General features: G+C 37.1%; 1 protein-coding gene across 4 annotated transcripts in view; it reads left to right on the top strand.

The window, feature by feature from the left end:
• The window catches only part of LOC134669397 (limbic system-associated membrane protein-like), a 56,386-nt gene extending 30,654 nt beyond the window's left edge, over nt 1–25,732 (top strand). For all 4 annotated transcript variants that reach the window (XM_063526918.1, XM_063526919.1, XM_063526921.1 and 1 more), the window contains exons 5-10: nt 5,376–5,549; nt 6,732–6,860; nt 13,268–13,406; nt 17,413–17,561; nt 17,954–18,010; nt 23,686–25,732. In XM_063526918.1, coding sequence (XP_063382988.1) covers nt 5,376–5,549; nt 6,732–6,860; nt 13,268–13,406; nt 17,413–17,561; nt 17,954–18,010; nt 23,686–23,792 — 755 coding nt within the window. In that variant the 3' untranslated portion in view covers nt 23,793–25,732. The remainder of the gene's footprint in view (nt 1–5,375; nt 5,550–6,731; nt 6,861–13,267; nt 13,407–17,412; nt 17,562–17,953; nt 18,011–23,685) is intronic.
• Nucleotides 25,733–26,735: the final 1,003 nt, after the last annotated feature.

Genomic DNA, 26,735 nt, shown 5'->3' on the forward strand with positions numbered 1-26,735 from the left:
ATCATCTCAGCCATAAGACGTCCACTGCTGAACATAGGCTTCCCCCTTTTTTATGGGGGGTGAATGCCATAATCGCCACGCTTGGCAGGCGGGTTGGCGAACGCAGTCGAGTACACCGAATTTGAGGGACGCTGCTGCCCGTCAACCGGTAGTCTTGGACGTAGTTTAAGGTCATACCCGGGTCTTTTAAACTGCAGGCCTATTAATTATGCATGGCCTTATTCACGTGACAAATTATCCGTCACTTTTTAACAGAGCGCGATTGAAAGTGACGGATAACGTTTTATCATGCTGTCGCGTAGACAAGAACGACCATCATATCTGTACTGAAATAGATAAACCATTCAGTGGCGGCGGCCGGATTTGAACCGGCGGCGGCGTCTTCAACTTAATGCTCCTCTACACGATGGGCCAACGCCGGCAACTCCAAGGAATGCATTTATGCGTTATAGGGAGCAAGTGATATTGCTATCTCATTCTACCGCATGGCTGCGACCCTTGAAGTGGCCGGTGCTGGCCCATCGTGTAGAAGAGCCATTACGCGGGGCCATTGGTGGCCTTGGCCTTAACATCTTACCCCTTATTTATTAAACTTTACGAGCCTGATTTAGTTAAATTATGTTGCATCCCTTTCTTACAAATACTAAGTCAAAATGACAGATAAAGACAAACGATTCATAGCTAATCAATATAATCGATTCAGGCTTGTGATACGTTTATGAATGACTCCATTAGTATTATAACATAACATCTATTTCAGTTTATCACTTATACGTATAATATTTTGTAACTATTTTAAAAACACAATTCAAAATATTTTATAAGTATGTTCGCTAATTTGTGGTACTTAATTTAGTTTAGGCGAAATACCCTAAATGAGTAGAATAATCATCACCGAATTATTTATCCACAATTCTCTTTTCTATTAAATATTTTCAACCATTAACGTTCCACATTAACGTTAAAAAAACTGGAGCTTAAACCGCCTTTTCCCACCCCATTAACAACCAGGTTGGACCGAGATCAATCCACATTTCAACACTTAAGTGTCAATAGAGGGGTAATTTAAAACTCGGGGCAAATCCCGCATGATGGATTGGCACTTGATCCTCGCGTTTTCAAATATACCTAAATAAAACGTTGATGTATGTGGATCAAAGGGTTGTGGCAGCCATTTTTGATTGGCAGTTGGCACGCATGGGGATAATGTTGACATGAAGTATCAAAGAGATCAATGCCGCGTTCAAAAGATTTAAAAGAAAATTGGATGGGCGCGTTCGGTTTTTAAATTATTTTTCCATCACGCTGGGTTTGTGCTCATGAATAGGCAATTTACGTTTTACATTTTTCGGTTGGTAATTAAAGTGATTTTATACAAACAAGATGTTTTTGGGTGAAATATTGTTATTGGTTATTGAGTTGATTCAATACGTGCAGGTATTATGTATTCTCGAAATAGATAGCTTCGTTCTAATTAATTTAAACGTATACTTGCAGACCAAAGGAATAAATTTAACTGAATAATTATTCGTAGGTACCATATTTCTTGGATCCATCCCAATCATAATCATTGTATTGATTTTAAAACTTAATTAATGTTATATTGTATACTTTGAATTTAGTAAGTGCTTATATAGGTATAAAGATTTCAAGTCTGATAGAAAAGATACCAAAACAATAACCAACACTTTCTAGTACCTAATGCAAAAATGTGGCAAAAATTTTAAAGGTATTGTAACTGATAAATTGATAATTATTATGGCTAACCGGATTTTATTTTAACTACATAGACTATATATACCAAAGAAGTTCCATCTTTGATCTGTTTAAAAATATATGTAAATATATTATAAATTATTTCATGGCTTTACTGTACAAAGTTTGCTTACATTACGTCTAGGACTCTAGGTCGACGTGACTTTGTATCGTTTTCCCTAACATTTATTTATTTACTTAAATAAAAATTAATAATAAATACCTACTCATTAAAATGTAGGTAAACGACTACAAACAGACTGACAGAAAATATTGATTTAGACTAGAAACAGAAAATAGAAAAAGAAAATATTTATTTGGCGTAAAACATATATATTAGGTACAACTACATTAGGTAGTTACTAAAGACTAGTTACCTTTATACTCCTCAAATATTCTATAAGCCTTAAATAGGTAAACTTCGTTCATGCCTAACTGTCACATTAAAATTGTTTTTAATTCACACGAAAATACCAAGCGCACCAAGGGGTTTCTCACAAAGGTTACGAACCCCTGTTCCCGTTAAACGTAAAAGTTTCGATCGTAAGTTTTTGAGCCATAAAAGGTGTAGCCTACGTAACAATACTCCCCTACAAGCAGAATAGTCAAACTTTTCATGTCCGATGTAAAGTACTTTATATGATAAAACTTGTGCTATCCTGTGGTCCGTAAAAGTTTCCGGATTACTTTATTTTATTATTCTCTTCGGCGAAATATGTCTAATAGAGAAAATGAAAGGGGAACGTGTGGATATACTTTCAAATCGAGGTTTTTATTCTGAATACGTGGTTCGGAGTTTGTAATATGATAGTAGGAAGTAGTAGGGAGTAGGAAGGTTTTTTTTAGACGATGACCGCTTCCCTTTAGGTGGCTCGTCTGCTCGTTTGCTGACTATTACATAAAAAAATAATTAAGCGCTGCTGGTAAAATAGTTATTAACGACACAAGTGCGGAAAAGAGGAAATTCGGCACGAGTGGCGATAATGATAATGTTTTAAATCGACACATGTTGCGAATTACCTATTCGCAAGTGTATCATACAACGTTTTACAGTACCTACATATTATGGCCCTTTAAACTTTTGACATTCGCACGAAAAGTACTATTTTACGCACTAGCGCGGGAAAGTAGGACATATGTAATTACCGTAAATTGTATTTTGTAATGTTAAACGGGTATTTTATGCATTAGAAGAAATTCCTGGTTTACATTGTAAATTAAATTATATGAAATGATTTTTGGTATAGTTTTGAAATATTTGAACTAATGTCTGTTTAATTGCTAAGTACATCACAATGTTTATTGCATCCTTCGCACAGTATGGTCGCTACATGGTCGCTACATGTCATTGTCATATCATGATATTTATATACCTACAATATTTTTATATGCAATTGATTCGGACGTGATTGACATTCACGTGAATTGGTAATATAAACGGTTAAACATATACGATAAATGTAAATCTCTATCATGATTGGTATATCCAAATTTATATCAACACATTTTCATCCTAAATCACGCAGTTTCACCCCACTAGGTACAAACAGACGAACTCTAAACGTTCAATAAAACAGTTTCCGTTGGAAAACCTCGCAAACTCGCAACAGTTCGCTTGTCGCACCGAGTGACACCCGGCCTCAATAAAGAACCGAACAAGTTCGAAATTGAAAAAGAAATCGCGGCCCGCGCCATGCAAATATCGGCAGGACTACGAAATTACTAAACTCGGCGGAGTTAGTTTCAGAACGGACCCAGTTGCCATAAGTTGCTGGCAAGTTGCAGTAAAAAAGTACAATTTTTCAAATTAGATCGCGTTTGGTGTTTACGTTTCTTAGGATTTATATAGAAGCTAAATCTGTTTCGAACACTTCTCAGTAATGTACAGTCTTATTTTATTTCTAAATTGGTGCAAAAAGAGACGCAGATTTTATTTTAAAGAATTTTATTCCGTTTTTTCGAGAAATTACTTCGTTTTTAGGCGGAGTAAGTTTTCGAATGAACCGTAATTCTGCCATTAAATAGTTGCTGGAGAGTTGCTTTGCAGTAAAATTAGAATGCGTTTGACGTTGAAGTTTCCTAGGATTTCTTAGAGCACTAAATTTTTTAACTAAAATAGTTCATGCACTCGGTATTATACAGCTTAAGGTCGGACTTTAGGAGGGTAGATAGTAGAAGATGCAACTTTCAATAAAAATGAAAAAACTGATGTTGCCCACTAAATATGTCTCGTTTACCTATAGTCCGTTTATTTTAGCATTAGAAAGAACTTCGCAGAAGTTCGCTAGTGGTTCTAAATCTGGCACTTTTAGCGGTAACAATTTGAAGTAAATTATATGTATTGACCATGCTACATTAGATAATTCAATAATTATTAACAATAAACGAGCCTGATAAAAACTGCACGCTTTCTTCTGCGGAGTTCTTTCTAATGCTAAAAAAAACGAACTATAATGCCTATTATAAAGCTACATTATGCTAGTTCTGCCATCTTGTGGGCAACATCGGAAGCATAAACTTCACATTTACGCCTCGCGCCAAAAATCTGACGGCTCTTATGCTGTCCCCTAATGCAGGCTGTATTGGAACTGATAAACTTTTTGAAAGAATTTCAAGTTTAAACTTATTTGTACTCATATTTGACATTTGAATTTTATGTTACTAAATAAGGTGTTAAAAGAGGCTTTCTCAACATTTAATAAACTTTATAAATGTGATTATAATCTTTTTTATCCTTCTTGAATGAGATTAAAAATCGGCGTTAACTTGAGATTTCATTTATTCAGGTTTTACTGTACCTACTAAACAAGAAAACTTGAAATGTGGGTCCCAATCTCGAATGCAAATGGCGCCCGGGCCAAACGTAAACGGTTGAAGTAAAAAAGTTTCCATGTTTCCTCGGGTACTATAAATCACAACAATATTGTGGAAATTTACTTTTTTCCACCAAATTTACTTTTCCCCGTGTGTTTCGTAAAAGTTTATGCATTAAAAAATTGGCAGGCTATTTGCGGGGGGGATAAACTGTTTCGTCCCGTCTTTTAGGAGTTTTCTTTCAATGGAGTTTGCCGTATTGGCGTATGAATAAAATCTGTTGCATAATTTTTTAGTGGGGTAAAGTTTGCGTTGGGGGATTAGGGTAATTTTTGAGATGGTAATGGAGTGGCCAAATGTGCACTCAGCGTCAGAAATTTCTGTTCAAGGTTGAAAATAGAGCTTTTTAAAATGGCCATGAGTTGTCTAATCCTAGTTCCAGGAATTGTTGAGATAGAACATGGCTGGAGGGAATTGATGATTGATTAAATTTAACCACAGAATTAATAGTACTACAGAAAGGAAACTTCCTACAAAACCGAAGTTTGACAGCGGTTCAGGGTTGATTCGACCCTGCTGTCCCTTTCTAATATATGGCACTATCCCTTTCGGCTATTTAGGGTTGTCCAAATTCAAGCCATTATCTTATCTGTGGTCGTGCACGCAAAGGAACGTCAAGTTGTGTCAACCCTAATAATTGCTCGGAGCAATCCTGAGCCGAGCGGAGCCGAGTTTGGCCGAAGTCAGGAGTTTCGCACCCCTGATTTAACTGCTTTTAACCATTTTTTTTTTCTATTTGTCTGCAGTACCCCCCGATATCGTGAGTGACGACACGTCCGGGGATGTCTCCGTCCAAGAGCTGGAGAACGCCACCCTCACATGCAAAGCCACCGGCCACCCACCCCCCAAAATTACCTGGAGGAGGGAGGATCATGAACCAATTCTGCTGAAGAAGACTCTCTCAAGGGAGTTTGTCAAAGGTAAGATTATTATTTTTATGTCGAAAACCATTGTCCGAGCTGAGAAAAGCTGACGCAAATTAATCTTGGCTAGCCTCGTAAGGCCCAATGTCCTAAATGTAGGACGAAACAATCACAGAATAAGTAATAATTTTTCGTATAAAAATTATCTTCTAGTTACTATAAAAATCTAGTCTAAGAGACAAACTAGCTATTCCTATTTCATCATCATCATCATCATCATCTCGGCCTATATACGTCCCACTGCTGGGCACAGGCCTCCTCTCGAGCGCGAGAGGGCTTGGGCTATAGTCCCCACGCTAGCCCAATGCGGATTGGGGACTTCACATATACCTTTGAATTTCTTCGCAGATGTAACTATGCAGGTTTCCTCACGATGTTTTCCTTCACCGAAAAGCGACTGGTAAATATCAAATGATATTTCGTACATAAGTTCCGAAAAACTCATTGGTACGAGCCGGGGTTTGAACCCGTGACCTCCGGATTGCAAATCGCACGCTCTTACCGCTAATTCTCTGGTTAGTCATAAACTTATGTATGACTTATGAAACCTTATTTTATCGAATTTTTCTAATACAAACATGCGTGTGGGGACTGTGGGGTGTGGGCGTATTCAAAGAGGTCGTTTTCTTTCACCAGCTTTTAGTAATAAATATCAATCGTTTTTTATTGAAGACTTGTTATGTAGCCAAATGAAAGCAATGACGTAAAAAATATTCTATTCAATCCGGGAGACGATTGTATACTTTTGGGCCCAATATGTTAAATTATGTTTATAAAGTACAAATAAAATTCTAATATTTGAATAACAAAATTTCCGTGAGACACAGACATATTAAATATACATATTAAGAACGGGTCACTCACGAACGGCGCCGTCTGCGCCGGTCCGTCACCGTCAACGCAAGCTCCTGATGACACTACTCGGTACAGAGCGAAACATGTCGAGCGTTTTTCGACTTAAAATACGTGAGTGACCAGTCTTAATATAATTTAATAAGTCAAATCTAATATTCTTTTATTTTATTATTGTTCCATCAAAAACCAACCTTGGTTTCTTTGTTTCTCGGTTGAATATACATACTTTGTCCCAATGCTGCTCAGTTGTCGGCTAAAATCAAAATAATCTTAAGTACCATTCATGTTCAATCAAATATCAACCTTATGTACCTTGTCACACAGTTGAAAGTTACGTGGGCAGCTCGCTGCCGTTATGGCGGGTGGATCGCAAGCAGATGGGAGCGTTTCTCTGCATCGCGTCCAACGACGTGCCGCCCGCAGTCAGCAAAAGGATCATTTTACTTGTAAATTGTAAGTTTTGTAAAAAGACAGAGAGAATCATACTATCTTTGTTTCGTATTTTCACGAAAACGTACGAACGTTCAGTCAGTCTTCGTACAAAAAGTATTGATGTTGATTGAAGTAAAATCTATTTTTTCTTTCCGTAGACTAAAATGACATTTCATACCATGGAATGACATTTTATGTTCATATTATGAAATGTCATTTTAGTCTACCGAATAAATAAATAGACTTTAGCATGACAAGAAAATAGAATGGAAAACAATTCTGCCCTCTAAGCTAAAAGCTAAGCTTGGCAACTAATCCTGAGAATGGTCAGATGGCAGTCGCTTTCGTAAAAACTAGTGCCTGTTTTTACACGACTGCCCAAACAAAAAGAGTGTATTGTTTTCAGGGTTCATGTTTGTATGTGAGTTTCTTTATTCCACCATAACTTCTGAATGCCTTAACCGATTTAGATAAATGATATATCATTAGAATCCTTACGTCATCCCGACTAACATAGGCTATGTGACGTCATAATAAAATCAATATGGCGGACATAATAGATGATATTGCGTGATGTTTAGAAAAAAAAATCTTGCAAACCTATCGAGTAGGGCCTCAAAATGAAGAGCTTTGAAAGACGATTTAAAATATATATGCAACATACGCGTTCAAGTCTTATTTTGGTAGAATAAGGATTCACAAAATGTGCTAAGAAAAATAAATCCTTCTAGTTATCTTATTTAGTGAGCTATCAAATGTAAGGGTTTTTACCGCTGATCATAAAAATATATATAAATCATATGGCATACCTAAGGTAAATACAGGAACTAAACACAAACATGTTCTAAGTCGCGCTATTGAAATCTAAACGTGTGAAATTCTATTTAAGCGATGGGCTTCGAATAATTTCTGGCTTAAGTATTGGATTCTTATATTTCTTGTGAATAAAATTATCCTTGCCTACTAAACCTAATTAACCCGCCTGCGAAAAAAATTGGTTTTGTTTTCACACGTGCGTAGGTACTACTTAAACTAATTTTCATTATAGGGATACTGCAATGTTCTGCCGAATATGCAAGAGTGATAGCGAAATTTCGATTTTATTATTTCGCGGTAAAGCCCGAGATTGTGATGGAGTGTAGTAGTGGCGCCCCCTGCGCAGAGTTTCGCGTAATATTCCCTATTGTAAGAAGTATCTATGTGACAATGTTTATACATATTATGTCTCTTCCTTCCTTCTCAAATGCTTCGAACCTTCCGTTATTCATTCCAAACCTAACTAGTAGTGGTAGACATTTGTCTAAATTCAAAAGCCGAAATGTGAGCTCCGCGTAGGGTCCAAGGGCCAGAGCGCACGCTTTTCGCAACTTTCCCCTAAGTACTATCTTAATTGTGAAGGCCAAAGGCCGAGCTGCAAGAGTGTTGTGTTCAAACACAGACCAATAGAAGAAGTGTCTAGATGCGCAGGCCAAAGTCCGAGCTGGGGTAGGGTCGAAGGCCAGGATCATCTGACAGGTGGAACTCACTTACTGCAATTTCCCCTAGTATACCTGCAATCTCCCCTTTTATAGCAATAAAAAAGCCAATGGCCCGAATCGTCCGAAAAAGGCGCGTCTTTAGTATTCAAACAACAACACATACCATAATATAGACAATAATACAAGTATCTAAATACGAAGGCCGAAGGCCGCAAACCTCGCGTATGGCTGAATGCCCGAAGCGTCTGAGAGAGGCGTACCTTTAGTATTTAAACACAGAACAATGCAATGTTACAAGTGTCTAATGTGAAGCCCGTAGACCGAACTCCGCGTAAAGCCGAAGATCCGGAGCGTCGGACAGGTACATGCGCTATCCTCAATTTCCCCTAGTATCTTAATTGGGAAGGCACGATTCCACGCGACGCCGAAGACTGACGTGCGGGAGTTTAGTACTAGTGGAACTCGGTCAGACATTTAAAGAAATTGCACCCGTGGGCCTTACGTAGAGCTCGGTCTTCAGTCTACATATTTTGACACATGAACAATGGTTCTGTGTTTCACCGCTAACGTTCCGCAGCATGGCTTTCAGCCTCGCGTAGAAGCGTGCTTCTCTTGAACGTTTTGGGCGTTCGGCTCTACGCAGAGCTCGGCCCTCAGCCATCTAGTCTGTCGGGGCTAATAGCTACCTATATTCGCCAGTTCATCATTTGTAAGTAGGTAGTAATTACTGCCACATAAACATGTTAGCGTCGCGTAGACTGAATAATGAAATGCAATCAGACGCATATGATTGTTGTTCGATTTGTTGCTAACAACGTGCTATTTAGCCTAGGGCCATGTGCGTCCTGCTAAAGTCGCATCGAAGGTAATCGAGTCAATAACTTTTTGAGTGGGAGTTAAAGTTATGAGTCTTTACTGTGGACCTTCAAACCCTCATGGACATGTTAAAAACTTCTACTTCTTTTTAAGAAACTATATGGGAAAATGTCAAATGTCCCATATCGTGAACACATCCACATATTATCCACAGAAAAGACGCCGGTATTCCGGAACAGTGAGTTTAATTAAAAGGTCCCAGTCCCAGGAGCTATTATCCACATAAAGAGAACTTTGTGGACAAACTAAATGCCCGGGTAATCTTTATAAATGATAGTTTTAGCTCGTTTTGTCACTAAAATGTGTAAAATAAAATTAATTAATTAAAAAAATAAAAACACGACTGCTGATTTTTAAAGCGAACTGAAAAGCTAAAAATAATGTTAATATGTTAGTTACATAAGGGGTCATGCACATTTATGACCGTGACTGTAGGTAGGTACGTGTGCATTTAGTTTCAATTGCAGTCGGGGGACCTTCATTTACCTACTGCATTATTTCATTTAAAAGGTCCCCCGACTGCAATCGTAACTAAATGCACACGTACCTACCTACAGTCACGGTCATAAATGTGCATGACCCCTTATGTAACTAACATATTAACATTATTTTTAGCTTTTCAGTTCGCTTTAAAAATCAGCAGTCGTGTTTTTATTTTTTTAATTAATTAATTTTATTTACGAAAGCGACTGCCATCTGACCTTCTAACACGGAGGGGAAACTAATCCTTGTTGGGATTAGTCCGGTTCCCTCGCGATGTTTTCCTTCCATGATATTTCGTATAAAAGTTCTAACAAATTCTGGTTCGAGCCGGGGTTTGAACCCGCGACCTCCGGATTGAAAGTCGATTGAAGATTGCTCTTGCCGCTAGGCCCGGTGGCCTGGCCTGGTGCCGGTGCGCAGCTTTATGAAATACGAGTGGAAAGCCACATATTAAGTAGTTACAAAATGTATTCGATCTATTAGATCGACCAACGCAACTTATCAGCTAGCCAGCTGGGACAAACTTTCCAACGTTAGTTTATGTCACTTTCTTGGGTCAAATAGAAACCCAGGTCGCATTACCTTTCAAAATGGCGCCCCGACCGCACGGGAACCTCGGTTACATCAATCACAGCTCCCTCGGTGCAATAAAATAACGTTACCTTCCTTGGTTGACAGGCCGCCATTTTCTTTCAATATTGCGAGTGCATGCAATCACATTATACAACTATGGATAGACTATAATCATACATAAGAAGCACAAAAATACTTCGATATTAATTATAATTATCTAGAAATCAATCGGTTTTCGTCGATATCTTTTTGCAATTCATTCGTCTTTGTTACACTCGTTGTTTAATATTAAGCTTTGTCCCTTTTCGTTCGGGAACTCGTTACAATTTTTGCCTTGTGACCCAGTTTAAAACTAAATAATTTAGTTTCTAGAAAATAATAGTACTTACAACTAACATATATCATTGAATTGTCTATTTGCAATTTAATCAGGGAAAGGACATAATTATAATATTATTTACTAACACACATTTGGAAATAAATTTCATAATCTGTTGTTTGCAGCATTATAAAAGTAAAAGGGATCCCACCAAAAACATTCTGTAAAAAACTAGCCAAGTCTCGATGGAGCTGCTTGTTTATCTCTAAAAAGTAATGAAATCTAGACAAAGTCGTGCCAAGTCTAAGGTTCCTTACTGCGATTTCTTTATTATTATAGTTAATGTTGTGTGACTTGGCCGTTGAAGGGTACACAAGGGTACAAAACCAGGTGCTCCATGACACCATTGTACCAATCTGTCGCCAGAACCGCTACCCATTGACGATGGAAAATTGCCACTTGGAAAACGTTGATTCAATAACCAGTCAATTGTAGGCTTCATAAAGCTGCGTATTTCAATAATACTTATGTATGGGCGAGCCTGAAACAAACAATTCTTTTTGGTGCAATGGCAGATTGGTGCAATGGTGTCATGGAGCACCTGGTTTTGTACCCTTGTGTACCCTTCAACGGCCAAGTCACACAACATTAACTATAATAATAAAGAAATCGCAGTAAGGAACCTTAGACTTGGCACGACTTTGTCTAGATTTCATTACTTTTTAGAGATAAACAAGCAGCTCCATCGAGACTTGGCTAGTTTTTTACAGAATGTTTTTGGTGGGATTTCACTTCTTTTTGTAGAAACGTGGGCATATTGATTTATTTTATTAGATTTTCTTATTTAACACATTTTTTTTCTTTTTAGGAGTAGTTTTTTTATTATTACTAATCTTTCTTTTCTTTTTTCCGGTTCTGATTCTTGTACAGTAGCAACAGTTTTTCGTATTGCCCATTCATTAAATCTAATAATTAAATAATAATCAGTAATCCGTCACTAATCATCATATAATGACTTGGCAATCGCACATAATGCTTTACTCGTACCGTACTCGTAAATATGTGTAATGCTCAAACTGCAATTAGCGCTAGCGTTATGTTCAATTAGAATTATTTTTAATAGGTGACGATGATCCTTTTGTCATTATGCAGCCGTGCGATGGCCAAGTCATTATACGTATTACAAATTAAAGATATCTTATTGATACGGTTTTAACACCCCCTGGCACTGATGAAAATAACCGACTTGGTTTCACATTACATCTCAAAACTTTTTTGTAGTAAAAGCGTTGCGAGACTTGCACCTTTTTACATGTAATGTTTTTGATGGGATCTCATCTCTTTTTGTAGGCAGTCCTTCTTTTCGGGTACTCATACCCATACTATGTATACACATATCATAACTAAACATATCTTCATTCATACTCACATCGTACATCGTAGTGTACCTTTACTTTACCTACTATTTGTAGGAACTGCAACAGTAACTTTGTAATATCATATATTTATATGGGATTACAAACTTACTTATGCAGTTCTTAGATCTTTAAAACGTGACTGATATTGCAATATTTTTAGGTTTTCCCTTTATGTGGCCATTAAACCCTAACTCTGTACCAAATTTCAGCTCTCTGAGTTTATGGGAAGTACTAGTTCTATTCTGATGATCATGAGTGAGTTTCATAAATGCGAAACTTTGCTTTCACTTAACTTCGGAACTAAATGACCTACAGACTTGAAATTTTGGATTTTAAGTATGTGATTATAGCTTACTGGATGACCAAAATTTCTGCGTTCTGGTCTTATCCAGAGGTTCTCAAATAGGGGCCTGAAAATGCGGCGAAATGGTTCCAGTAAAGGATGGTACGGCAGTGTTTGCTTCGCGCTCGACTTGGCGGGGGCACTGCCGTGCCCCCCGATAAGTTCGCCTTTGTACTTCTTGTTAATTGTATGTTATTTTTAATAAGTCTTTTTGTACAATAAAGAGTTTACTACTACTACTACTAAAAGTTTTGATCTAGTGCTTTAAACCTGCATAATGTAGCAGCTAGGAAATAACAGTGTTAACTTGTCTATTTCTTACCGAATTAGGTAAAGATTAAATTGACTAATACACTTTTTTGGACAAAAATTAGTACTTTGTTAAAACAAACTTATTAGCTTGTATTAGGTACAGATGTTACCTACCTACCTATAGTTGTTGAGGTGATTTTGCTGAACATGACAAGACACACGAGTCGTCTGCCTTTCTAGACTTGAGATAGGTTTTCAATAAGCCTATTCCTAATATACTTACAGCTAAGTCCCTAGGGACTAATAGAGCTCTGTCAGACTAATGAACTGACATTTTAAGATTAGATTGGAATCCTATTAATTGGGCGTTTTGCTTTTGCCTAAAGTTTTTAACAAATTTCTGTTCTTATTTGCAACCTAAAATAAATAATTAATTTACAAGAAATAGAAATATTTACGTGCGTTCGCTCATTCATGTGTGCAAATTATCGGTTCAAACTCACAATAAAGGATAACTCACGTTAGACCGGGCCGTGTACGGGCCGGGGCTTCCGGCGCTTACTTTTCTATGATACATTAATGACAGGCAATCACGTGATGCTTTCCATAGAAAACGATGCGTCGGAAGCTCCGGCCCGGTCTAACGTGAGTCATCCTTAGATATTAAATTTTACTGTTTTCCACAGTTGCACCAACAGTGAAAGTGCCAAACCAACTGTTGGGGGCGCCACTGGGCACGGACGTCAAACTGAAGTGCTACGTGGAGGCCTACCCCAACACCATCAATTATTGGATTAAGAATAGGGGAGAGATGCTGCTGGACGGGTGAGTTGAACTTGAAGATGGTCTGTATGACGGTGACCTGCTGACTGCTGAGCCCATCCACGTATATCTCAGGACTGGCCTTACGGGCAATAAGAATGGGGCATGAATGGGGCCAGTACAGCGGTGTGACACCCCTACAACGCGATTGGTTGACGAGTTAGCATCACGCGCATGATTGGCTAACTAGTTGCGTTAGATTACACGATTGGCTCGAATTCGTGAGTGACACCGCTGAACTAGTACCATTTTTAGTGCTAGTAAGACCCGTCTTGAGATATACGCCGATGAATGACTAATTTTTTATGTTCTTCTGCGATGCTCCTTCCAATAACGGCTTCCTAGTCTAGTCGGTAGTGACTCGGCCTACGAAGCAGGAGGTCCTGGGTTCAAATCCTGGTAAGGTATGAAACATCAGTTATCACAGATATTATATTTGTTCCTGAGTTGTGGGTGGTGTCGTATCTTCGTCTAGTATCCACTACACAAGCCTTAATCAGCTTACCGTAGGCCTACGCTGATCTGTGTAATACCTACTGTTCCATATTATATTTGAATAAAAATGTTATTAGGTACTGATTACTGATTACTTTTTTATCTTTCACTTTTCCATTAAGTGAAATGAAATAACAAGAAAGTTAATAGTTTACTCATAACAATTTTTAATATTAAAAAAAAACTTAGCGGTACAAAGAAAACAATAGCCTATTTAATTAAAGTAACATATTAAATAACAGAATTATGTATAATTATAATAAACATTTCGCTGCACAAACTAAACAGAATTCACAAGCAAAACCTCTGTATTTCCAAAAGAGTTCATATTACTAAAGCTCATTTTCCCCTGTACAAGAACACTATACTGAGCCTTAATATAAGCAAGATTAGCAGGAGCATGCACGCTATTCTGGGTCTTATAGGCGAGATGTAATGTCCCGGATAAACGGGGGGAGTCATAATGATTCGTAATAAGGGGAAAGTTTGCCTTTGCTAATACAACTCGCCAACGATGATCAGGTTGGTCTAGTTACTGGAGGCTGATTCTGAGTTAACAATGTGTTACGGCTTTGATTTTGTTTTAAAATACAAATAAAAAATTCTTTATTTCAAAAAAATATGATGCAAGGTATGGAGCTATCCTGTAAGCAAAAATATGCCCGTCTATCCATACAAATATCTATACAAATTTTGAGTCATAACAATTAAAATTATGTGTGTGTGTGTGTGTGTGTGTGTGTGTGTGTCTGTGTGTGTGCGTGTGTGTGCGTGTGTTCATGTGCGTGTGTGTATGTGTGTGTGTGTGAGAGAGTATGTGTGTGTGTGTGTGTGTGTGTGACGTGTGTGTGTGTGTGTGCACACGCTGATTGGTGCATGTGAAATGAAGTGGAATTAGTGCGTGAAATGCGCGTCAATCACCAAAATCATCAAGGTCGTAAATTCGTAGTCGCCACGATGCCTTTAATAAAAACCGGGCAAGTGCGAGTCGGACTCGCGCACGAAGGGTTCCGTACCATTAAGCAAAAAAAAACGGAAAAAAATGCAAAAAGAAAACGGCCACCCATCCAAGTACTGACCACGCCCGACGTTGCTTAACTTTGGTAAAAAATCACATTTGCTGTATGGGAGCCCCACTTACTCGTAAGTCTTTATTTTATTCTGTTTTTAGTATTTGTTGTTATAGCGGCAACAGAAATACATCATCTGTGAAAATTTCAACTGTCTAGCTATCACGGTTCGTGAGATACAGCCTGGTGACAGACAGACGGACGGACGGACGGACGGACAGCGAAGTCTTAATAATAGGGTCCCGTTTTACCCTTTGGGTACGGAACCCTAAAAACCGCCTAAATGGAATAAAAATAAGCTGATTTGTTACAACTCATATTTAATTACACAAACGGGTCTACCGCGATATAATTTCATTGTTTTTACTTTAAATTCCGACGTTTCAGCTCAGTTGCACTAGCTGTGGTGCGGTGTTTGTTTAAAAACCATTACTGCTTAGTAAAAGCAAAAGTTTTGAATTGATATTAGGGTATTATGTCATATTAGCAAACAAAAACCTCCTGTTGGGCTACGACGGTCGGCCATTATGTATGTCTGTCACGTGATAACAAGTATGTAAGTGCGAAAGTGACGCATAACATGACAAATGATAAAAATGCGACCATGATACCTACATTGGGCAAAAAAATATGATTCAAAGTAAAGAATTGTGTGTAAGGGGCTCAAATGATAAGGTGTTATTTTACGCATGTGGGCGACGCTAGGATGTGGGTGAGAAACCGCTATTTTTATATACGTGAAAGGTCAAAGGATTGTTTTTAAGTTAGAGGATAATATTTGAAGGTTGAAGTTAGCCTACGTCTTCTTACTTAATTGGAATTAACGTTAATGGGACCTTTAAAGTTTTATCTACTCTAAAGTAACATTTATAAAGAATAAGTCTGAATCAAATTAATTTTAAAAGTTTCTCGGAATTAATTTACTCCGAGTAATTAAATTTCAAAATGCCTTTATGTCCCTGTGATCGTTTATCCCTTTTAATTATACTTTTTCACTAATTTCAAATAAGGATTAAAACATTTCATCAATTTTTGCTTACAAATCTTGGAATTTATTAACAAAGAAGCTACCCAGATTTGTGTCAGATTGTCCTATGATACCTAACTATAGGTTTTTTTATTTCTTTATTTATACCTATAATATAAAAAAAAACATGTAGATAATGAGCGTACAGTGAAATTAGACTTATATCACCCTCTTATCTAAAATATTATGTTTACTGAATGTCTATAGAATTTAAGTACTTACCAATAAGAGTTTTCTATTATTGTACAAGAACTTATGTTTGCCTTTAAACCGCCGCGCTGTAGCTCGTAGACTGATGTGTAAGACAAACAAAATCGGGCTCATTTCACCGCTATCTGATAAATAAATAATAAAATATATAGGGGGCATCTTACACATTCATTCATTCATTCATTATTTATTCATAAAATATAATATTTTACATGTCAAATAAGGTAGGTACATAGACAATTTGTACATTAGGTCTTAGGTAGATAAGTATTTAACTATCAGGTAAGCAAGTACTTAAGATTACTAATTTATTTATGCATGTGTTGCATTATTTTGTGAGTAAGTTTGAAAACACAGTTCATAACTTAGATCTAAATATTTGGGTCACTAAATACACGCCTCGACAAATTCGTCAATAGTATAGCAAGCAAGGTTTATGAGTAATGTTTTTAGGCGATTTGCAAATACAACGTCGCTTTGTACTAATTTTATCTCCACAGGTAGTGAGTTATATAATCTTGCACCCGTGACACCGAGCGACCCTCGAGTTTTTGCAAATCTGCAACGCGGCACGACCAAAACATTACTTCGCCGGGTACTGGAATGAGTAGTATATGTGTTCAGGTTTGCTCTCACATATTTGCAGGCGTTCAGTATATATGCGCTATACAGATCTCATCATCTCAGCCATAAGACGTCCACTGCTGGACATAGGCCTCCCCCTTTTTTGGGGGGTGAATGCCATTATCGCCACGCTTGGCAGGCAGGTTGGCGATCGCAGTCGAGTACTCCGAATTTGAGGGACGCTGCTGCCCGGCCACCGGTGGTCTTGGACGTGGTTTAAGGACATACCCGGGTCATAGACGCAGTTTAAGGACAAAGCCGGGTCCCACCACAGATCTACCTAGCCCCAAACTAAGCAAAGCTTGTATGGGTGCTAGGCGCGATATACATACTTATAAAGATAAATACATATTTATATACATAGAAAACACCCATGACTCAGGAACAAATATTAGTGTTCATCACACAAATAAATGCCCTTACTGGAATTCGAACCCAGGACCATCGGCTTCGCAGGCAGGGTCACTATCCACTAGGCCAGACCGGTCGTCAATAAGACAAAACTTTGTGTAACTTCGTACCCACCGATGGCGGTTAAAAGGTTAGAAACTGCTCATAATAACCATAATACCCTTTGTCGCAGGCCGAAATACACGATAAGAGAAGAGAAATCCTCATACAAAGTGTCGATGTGGCTGACTATCCGGCAGTTCGCTCGGAGCGACATCGGGACCTACAACTGCGTCAGCACCAACTCGCTGGGCAAAAGCGAGGGGACACTCAGGCTTTACGGTCAGTATAAGGGCATTTTCACTTAAAAAAAAGTGTGTACCATGTACTTTTTTTCGAAAATACATTAAGTTCAGGGTTATCTTAACTCAGAATCACGAGGACTATCGATTGAAAAAGAAAATAAATGTGTCCCCGAAAAAAATAACAGTTTTGTGACGCTGTTTTACATATATTTTGTATGGACTGTCACAATAACTGACACTCAAAATTTATATCAAAAATAGGAAAAATGTTTTTTCTTTGTCTAAATAATCTAAATAATCCAAAAGCTGATGATTTTACGAAAAAAAGTTAATAGTACACTTTTAACTGAAACCCCCATTATTCTTCAACTCGATTATTTTTTTATATCTTTACCCACCATGGACTCAAACCTTTGTTTTCTTCTACAGAAATCAAACTAAACTCCTACAATGAAGACTTCAGCAATCAAATCAGCGTAGCTGGAGGTACGTTTATGTTCTTTTTACATTCTTCTTCTACCTTTATCTCGGCCCTTGCCAGGATCGGTTTTCCTACTTGCTTTTTCCACTTTGCGCGATCCTAGGCGTCCCTGGTGCGAGCCCGTTTACGCCCATGTCTGCTTTCCTGACATCGAGGCATCGCTTTTTTGGCTAGGTTAATTGATTTGTTTTTTACATAGTCAGCTGGCCTGCGACAGACGTGGCTGAATCACTATATTCTTTTTACATTAAGTATCAAAAAAATAAACTTTCCTACGATAGGTAAGCACAATCAGCAAAATATAGTATTTGTCACTCAATCTTTATTCGTCATGATATTTTTTTGTAATTATCTTCTTTGAGCAAATTCTATAACTTGTTTCTCTCTTAATAAGACTTATTCCTTTTTAGTCACGATCTTCCAGTGTTTGACATTACCTATTCGATCAAAAGTTGTGTACCTAATAGATAACACGGAAACCCAATATTTCACTTACCTTGATTAACTCCCCTTTATAATTAGATTCAGAAGCTTCATGTCAATTAGCGTGGCTTTACTGAATAATGAATGCCAAGTCCCGATTATCAAGATCTGGAGACCGTTTCTGTTGTAATAAGTTGATAAGAATTTGATATGACCTTAAAGTCACGTTCATTTCTATTGAAATTTGTGAAGACCAATCAGCGTCAGCTCTAGATAGATATATTTTTATATTAGGTAAATGATAAAAGTGTTTCTTCTCATCATGATATTCATGATCGCCCAATTAATCATGATGAGAAGAAACACATTTATTACACAATAAAAATATAAAATAACAGTAAGTTAACAAAGATATAAAATAAAAATAGTCTCCCCAATAAGGATCGTCAAGTATAAAGAAAACGTATCATTCATTAGTATTAAAATATAAAAAAGTTAAATTTAAAAATAGATGTATTGTAAACAATTGGAGGTGGTCAATATAATGTCAAATAAAGATAAAAGTACCTGTCTCAAAATAAATCATGAAATATAATTTTTAAAATACAAATTGAGCAATAAACAAAATTACAGCACTACAAATGCATCCATGTACTCGTTAACAGAGTACAGATACAGAGGGTTTTCCTACAAAACTTCCTCAATTGCTCTTAAATATTTCATTACTCGGCTCAGTAGCCCTGCGTAAAGTTGATCGCAGTCTGTCACGCTCGCCCAGATGTATTGGTGCGATACACAGTGTTTTATGAAAGCCAAAAAAGTGACATCCCCATTTTATTGCAAATTACTGTAGTTTAGATCATTATAAATGCGAGACTAAAACTCCCACGTTTCTAATTTGTGTAGTTTTTGAGAAATATTTTTTTTTAAATCGGGTTTAAAATACCCGGGTATTACGAAAAAAAATTATATGCTGCAAATTATTTAACAAACTGTTCTGTTGCCCTAAGTGTTTAATAAACCCTTCAAAGACGTACGTTTAGAGGTAATCACGGCCTCTATAAGTACATTTGATACAAAGATATTAATTATTTATTGATTTTAGTTTTTATTTTTTTTCTTCCATTTTCCGCCGTAGTCGCCAGCGATATTTGCATGGCAGCTTTATTATTATGTCTTCTATCTACCCTATTTTTTACAAGACATAATTCCGTGGAACATTCAAGTAATCGCCTAAACACTTTATATCCGGGTTACCCGGCCTCTAGGGTTGACACTTTGGTATTTTTAATTTTAAACATAGTTTTGTCGGGGATATCTATTGTTCTTGGTTTTTATGTGGTAATATGGAAAAAAAGTGTTGCCAGTGCTTCGAAGACTGATTTAGTAAGGTACATTACAAAAAAATCGAATGTAGGTCACCTTATTGAAGAGCGCAAAAAAAGGATACAAGATGAAATCCGACAAAAAATTGGTGTTTTAGTCGATGTCGTACGACCAAATAGTGGCACTACTAATGACGGCAATACTGCTAGGACAGTTTTGTCCGACAAACACCGCGGAACTTTTGCAAACATACTTGGAATAGAGAAGTGGCTTCTGGACGATCTCCACACAATTTTGGTTGCATTATCAAGTGGTCTTCCAATAGACTCAGAGAAGTTCGGTAATTTCTGAAAAGAACTGGCCGAAAAATATGTTCAGAGCTATAAATGGTGTCCTATGACAGTGACCATACATAAACTTCTGGCCCATGGAGCTGCAATTATACGAAACTCTTCTGTTCCAGTAGGAATGCTCTCCGAGCAAGCAGCAGAGTCTCGTAATAAATATTGGCGTCACGATAGAGAACATCATACTCGCAAATCGCATCGTATAAAAACAATGTTTGATTTGTTTCATAGAGCGTTAGTCTCATCAGACCCAATAATATCGGGGCATCGTATTTCGCAACGACAAAAAAATATTAAAAAGCGACCCCTACCATCTGCCGCAATAGAATTGTTAAAAGCACCACAGGATGCATCTATACCACCATCTGATGAAGACACAACACATGACGACAGCTTTTATGAGCTTCAAAATGGGGCAGAGAGCTTGGAAGTAGAAGAAGACATACAGTAACTTGTTTTAAACATTTTTTGCTGTTGATTTTTTTTTTTGTAATTCATGTTTTAAAACAATATATTTGCGAAAGTTTATTATAAACACTATCAAACAGCATTTTGTTGTATTTCGCATCATAATAGATACTTAGCGTAGCATAACAGACACTATTAGCAGTTTAAAAAAAATATTGTGTAACTGGTTTTAACCGATTATCGGTAAATTTTTACGATAACCAATCGAATATCCAGCGTTGAAAATTTACGTTAGTGCATTCCTGTATAGGTACTGAGTTAATTTTATATCCGAGGAAATCCGGATATTGGGTAGTGGCAGCCCTGAACGAAAATTTTAATTCACTGTAGATTAAATGTTCCACGGAATTATGTCTTGTAAAAAATAGGGTAGATAGAAGACATAATAATAAAGCTGCCATGCAAATATCGCTGGCGACTACGGCGGAAAATGGAAGAAAAAAAATAAAAACTAAAATCAATAAATAATTAATATCTTTGTATCAAATGTACTTATAGAGGCCGTGATTACCTCTAAACGTACGTCTTTGAAGGGTTTATTAAACACTTAGGGCAACAGAACAGTTTGTTAAATAATTTGCAGCATATAATTTTTTTTCGTAATATCCGGGTATTTTAAACCCGATTTTCAAAAAAATATTTCTCAAAAACTACACAAATTAGAAACGTGGGAGTTTTAGTCTCGCATTTATAATGATCTAAACTACAGTAATTTGCAATAAAATGGGGATGTCACTTTTTTGGCTTTCATAAAACACTGTGCGATAGAGAGGGAATGCGATGGAGTTCACGAAGACGCTTACGTAAATTTCCAGCGCATGCTGATTTAAGGTCACGATGAAATTACATCGAATTGTTAAAAACAGAATCAGCCCCCGCCCTGTAGTAACGTCACAGTAACAAGCTGCAGTTATGGCGGCTATTTATATATTTAATCGCGCTTTGGGGCCATCATTAATTATTGAAGTAGCTTAGAAAGTTGCAGCTAATTCACTTACCATGCCAGTAGTAGTAGCGGCAATAGTAGTTTCCAGTAGGAAAGTACTGTTACTCCTAGTTTAACCGAACCTAATTGTGTCAATGAAATAAATAATCCCTATTATTTTTTTAACAAAAAAGGTTATATTATTTTTTTGATATGACGCACCATATTAACTTCGACAAAATTTAACAGTTGAGCAAGATGGTTTTCCCCATACGATACTTTTAGTTATATCACGTACATGTTACCTATAACTTATATTGAACTTCAAGTTAATACATGATACCCGCTTAACGCCACTGTAGTAACGACGTAGATAGATTAACCTTTCACGTTGCGTTATGTCTGTTATTTCATCAGGCCTATAACCGCGAAAATCGAAGTTCGCAAATTGCGGGCATTTTTCTCTGTCACTCTAATTACATCTTCATTGGAGTAAAAGAGAAAGATCCCCACAATTTGCGAATTTCGGTTTCCGCGGTAGCCCTTCAGTATTCCGTGTGATACTTTTAATCCGAGTCGATTGCGGCCCATAACAAGTGACACCTCTACAGGGTGATTCATGAGACGTGAGCAGGACTAATCCTGCACACTCAGTAACTGATAATTGATCGATCACCGTCGTATTTAGGTGAAACAACTACACTTTTTCCTATTTTTTTACTTTTTGGTGAGGACAAATTTAATTCCCTACAATCATGGTCACCCTACAAGACCTAATTAATAAACATAAAACCTCTTTTACGGAGAAAATAAAATGTCAAACCTGAGTGAGATACGAGTTTTCAAAAGTAACCAGACCGTGATGACAGTGATGACATTCAATTTGACACAGAATATCGATAGTTTAGTATTCTAATGTTAGGGTGACCATCCATGTCGTAAATAAATTAATAACTTTTTTTTTCACCACGACTAGAAAATTAACGTTAACCTCACTAATACTGATAGGAAACAGTTGCTTATAATTTACGAAATGCGCAGTGTTAGTCCTGCTCACGTCTCCTGAATCACTCTGTATATGGTTTGCTTTTCTGTGTCACTTCTTAGTCTTAGGTAAACCCACCTTTGTGAGCACCTAGACTACGCTACGTCTTTGATTACGCAGTGGGGTATTACTTGCTAAGTTACTGCAATGGCAGCCTTACCTTAGTTAGGTTTCCTTAGTCATTTGTGAAATCCGCTTATGTGAATGGTTTAGTGTTAGGATTTAATTATGTTAGTTACTGTAGGTACATGTTGCTCGTAAATGGGATTATTTTACTTTTTGTACTTTGAATATGTTTTTGTTGGTTATAAGTACGTTAGGTTTTCAGTTTTACGCACACGCTGACGTAAACGGCAATTATGTATCAATTATGAATCATATACCTACGATTATTTACATTATTTTGCTTTCATAAGTAATAATTACCATGATTTCTAAAAAGCATATTTCAATTAAAAGACACGTCAAGATCACGTAGTCATATTCTAATACGAATAAAACCGGGCAAGTGCGAGTCGGACTCGCGCACGAAGGGTTCCGTACCAAAAAGCAAAAAAAAAAAAGCAAAAAAAAACGGTCACCCATCCAGGTACTGACCACTCCCGACGATGCTTTGGTCTAAAATCACGTTTGTTGTATGGGAGCCCCATTTAAATCTTTATTTTATTCTGTTTTTATTAGTATTTGTTGTTATAGCGCCAACAGAAATACATCATCTGTGAAAATTTCAACTGTCTAGCTATCACGGTTCGTGAGATACAGCCTGGTGACAGACGGACGAACGGACGGACGGACGGACGGACGGACGGACAGCGAAGTCTTAGTAATAGGGTCCCGTTTTACCCTTTGGGTACGGAACCCTAAAAAACGAACTATAGACTCAAAAGTTAAAAGTTAAACATATTACCTCTTATTTTTTTAGCTTTACGAGTATCTTTCAGCCTTTCTCATGAAAATTAAGTAGGTACAGTCGCCATCAGATATATCGGAGCAGCCAAGGTGTTCACAATATCTGAACGCGCACTCTAACGCCTTGACAATAGAGGCGTGCTCAGATATTTGTGAGCACCTTGGCCGCTCCGATATATCTGATGGCGAATGTACGAGTAATTTTAATTCTTATTTAACACGTATTTTCTCGCACAGGTCTCACAGAAGCAGCTAAAGGGAACTCGACGAATAAATTACTATTCCAAAGGACTTTGTTAACCATATTGTTTTGTTACCTCACAAATGTTTACATGTTCACGTAGTCGTTATATATGTAAATAGGTGTTATATATCGTTTAGGCATGGGCGATAAAGGATTAATTATGTACAGTCGCGATAAAACAACCAGGCCCCAATTTCACCACGGCTACAATTGTCAGTGACATATGTCGAGCGACAATTGTCAAGCGACAGGTGACATATTACAATTTTTTTAAATATTTTCTATAGAAATACAAACATGACAGGCATTTTGCTACAATTGTATGTATTACAATTATGTTATGAAACAAGAATTATTTTTTCTAGTCGACATATTTGTAGAATTGTCCGTGAATCTTGACAGGAAATGAGTTATATGACGGAATTTCGTGACAATTGTCGTGTTTCCTGTGACAATCGTCATAAACATAGCAAGAGAAATATCTGTTTTTTCCGATATAATAAAGTTTTTTTAATAATACAATGATGGTGGCAAACAGGAATATATATATATAAACGCCCGATGGTAAGCGGTAACCGTAGCCCATGGATGCCTGTGACATCAGCAACAGTGATGTTTTACAATTGTCTCACCTGTCATCGTGGTGAAATTGGGGCCTGGTATTATGTTTCACATTGTGGATATACCATACCGTCTAAAATCTACATATGATTTGATATAAATAATAAAGTTAACATTGAATGAAAAATTTATAAAAAAAATTATAACATTCGCGAGACTCACGCTCCGCTTCTATGGTTTGTTGTCAAAATAACATCAATTCATGACGCAAAATACTAGTTCTGTGTGCCAGTTCTATACGTTAATAATAATAGTTCAATGTGAAACTCAGATTTTTGATGTGTAAACGTCTTATAAATCTATGAACACCGGTAGCATGCACTAAAAAGTGTCACGTTGTGGACAGATCTCCATGGTAACATTGTGGACGGATCTCCATGGTAACGTTACGGCAACCATTTTTATTCTTTAATCGTTTGTAGAAAGGATATTTTTGTTTCCCTCACCACGCAGTTATGAAGCACGATCGCCCTTGCCTAAACGACTCCTAAGATAATTGTATGCTTTAAAAAACGTAATTCAATTACATGGTTTCAATTTGTGTAAATAGTAAATGTAAGATGTAATTATAAATACAACGATTCAAGTAACAATTGTAGCTCGTGTAACCGACTTTGCTTAGAACCGCCAAAATAAAGTATTATTGTTTCTATTTTCATGGGTTTAAGCAAACACTATTGTATTAATACTCTAAAGCACTATTTCCACAGAATAAATAATAGTACTAGGTACAGAAGACTCACTCTCCAACAAAACGCGTCTGTCACGATCAGCACAGATATGGCCGCTAGGTGGCGACAGCGCCACGCGCGGCTTATGGCAAACCCCAAAATTGGGGTCGAACGGATTTTGCTTACAAATTTTGCTGTCGAACAATGTTGAAACATATTTTTTTAGTAATTGGCTAAGGTAAACGTACTGGTTCTCGACGCGGTTCCAGAACATGTCATCTTGAAACTTAAGTCATTATCAATAGAGGTGACAGCAAGGTGTCATCTATTGGGCATTAGCCTGTCGAGCACTAGTACGTTTACCTTACATCTGTTTTCTAGATTATTTTTTTTAACTTTGGTGGCAGATGTTTTAAATATGAGTAAGTAAGTGTGTAAAATAGGGGCACTATTTTCTAGTCCCTTACTTTCTTTAGCCAGAATTATATTTTAATTAAATTACATTTACAATGTACTATTCACTTTTCAGAATAAAATACTGCACAGAAAGGTATATAATTATTTAAGAGTTTATACTGCTGCGAATTTTGAAATTTATAGCTTGCTCAAAACTTTGTATATATTATTTTCGTGTTCATTTGTATGTTATTCCATGTGTTTTACAATAGTGTTTGTGAAAACCAGGATCTGTAAATCATCGCTCGATAATAAGACTGTTTACAACAAATAAATAATATCAAAACATCTATCAGTGGTTGTATAATTTATGCCTTTTATAATACTTTTACATACTTCGATTTAGGCCGAGAAAAGTCTGCAGCGATTTTGATAGCCCACGCGTAAACGTTATTTATACGTCATAATTTCATAGAAGTTTGACGTTTAAAATACCACTTGCACTGCGTGGGCTATCAAAATCGCTGCAGACTTTTCTCGGTCTAACTCTATACATGGTGGCTATAAATAATTGCATTCCCGTTGCCAGGGAGGTTTTGGGATTATACTGAGCAACTTTTACTATGGGAACAACCCCGAGATCGCGAGAAAAATTTTGGCTGTTTCATACATTTTGGCTAGTCCGTTTTCTATGGGAGGGTAATATTTTTCGCGCATTTGGGTTGGTCCCAGCAGTTATTTTATAGCCACAGTGTCATTTTTTTCATATTATTGTAGAATCAAAATGCATATAGGTACTAATATATTTAACCCCCCCTCCCCTTCTCCAACTGTTCCTCTCTTCCTCTGTATATAGTTAATCACTGTAACTAAAGCCTTAAAAGATTCAATTTGGCCCTGAGATGGTACAGTCAGCAGCAGAAGTTGCTAAGCGGGCGAGTTGTTCAAAATGATCTTGACGCGACTTTAAGAGCGTGTCAAGGTAATTTTGAACACCTCTGCCGCTCAGCAACTTCTGCTAACTGTACAAACAGCTTACTGGCTATATAGCAACTATGTTCGTACGGTACCTATGTAAGGTAAAAAAAAATATGACAGTACCACTCAAGTCAACGACCAAAATATTGGTTGCAAAACGTTGTTTATTGGAATACTACGTATACCTCTAGTAGCTACCTTTTTGATGTGAATTTTTATCACGCAGGTACCTATATTTAATCCTACCTATTCCCTACCCAATACCTATTCAAAATCATTTTTCTTAGATCTCTAGAAATCTTCTTTGGATTTTTTACGGTAAAAATGTTTACGATTGCGATATCTTTTCCGCAACATGGCAAAGGCCAAATAGATCC

Source organism: Cydia fagiglandana, chromosome 12 (assembly GCF_963556715.1).
Source record: "Cydia fagiglandana chromosome 12, ilCydFagi1.1, whole genome shotgun sequence".
In the NCBI taxonomy this organism is placed as follows: Eukaryota; Metazoa; Arthropoda; class Insecta; order Lepidoptera; family Tortricidae; genus Cydia; species Cydia fagiglandana.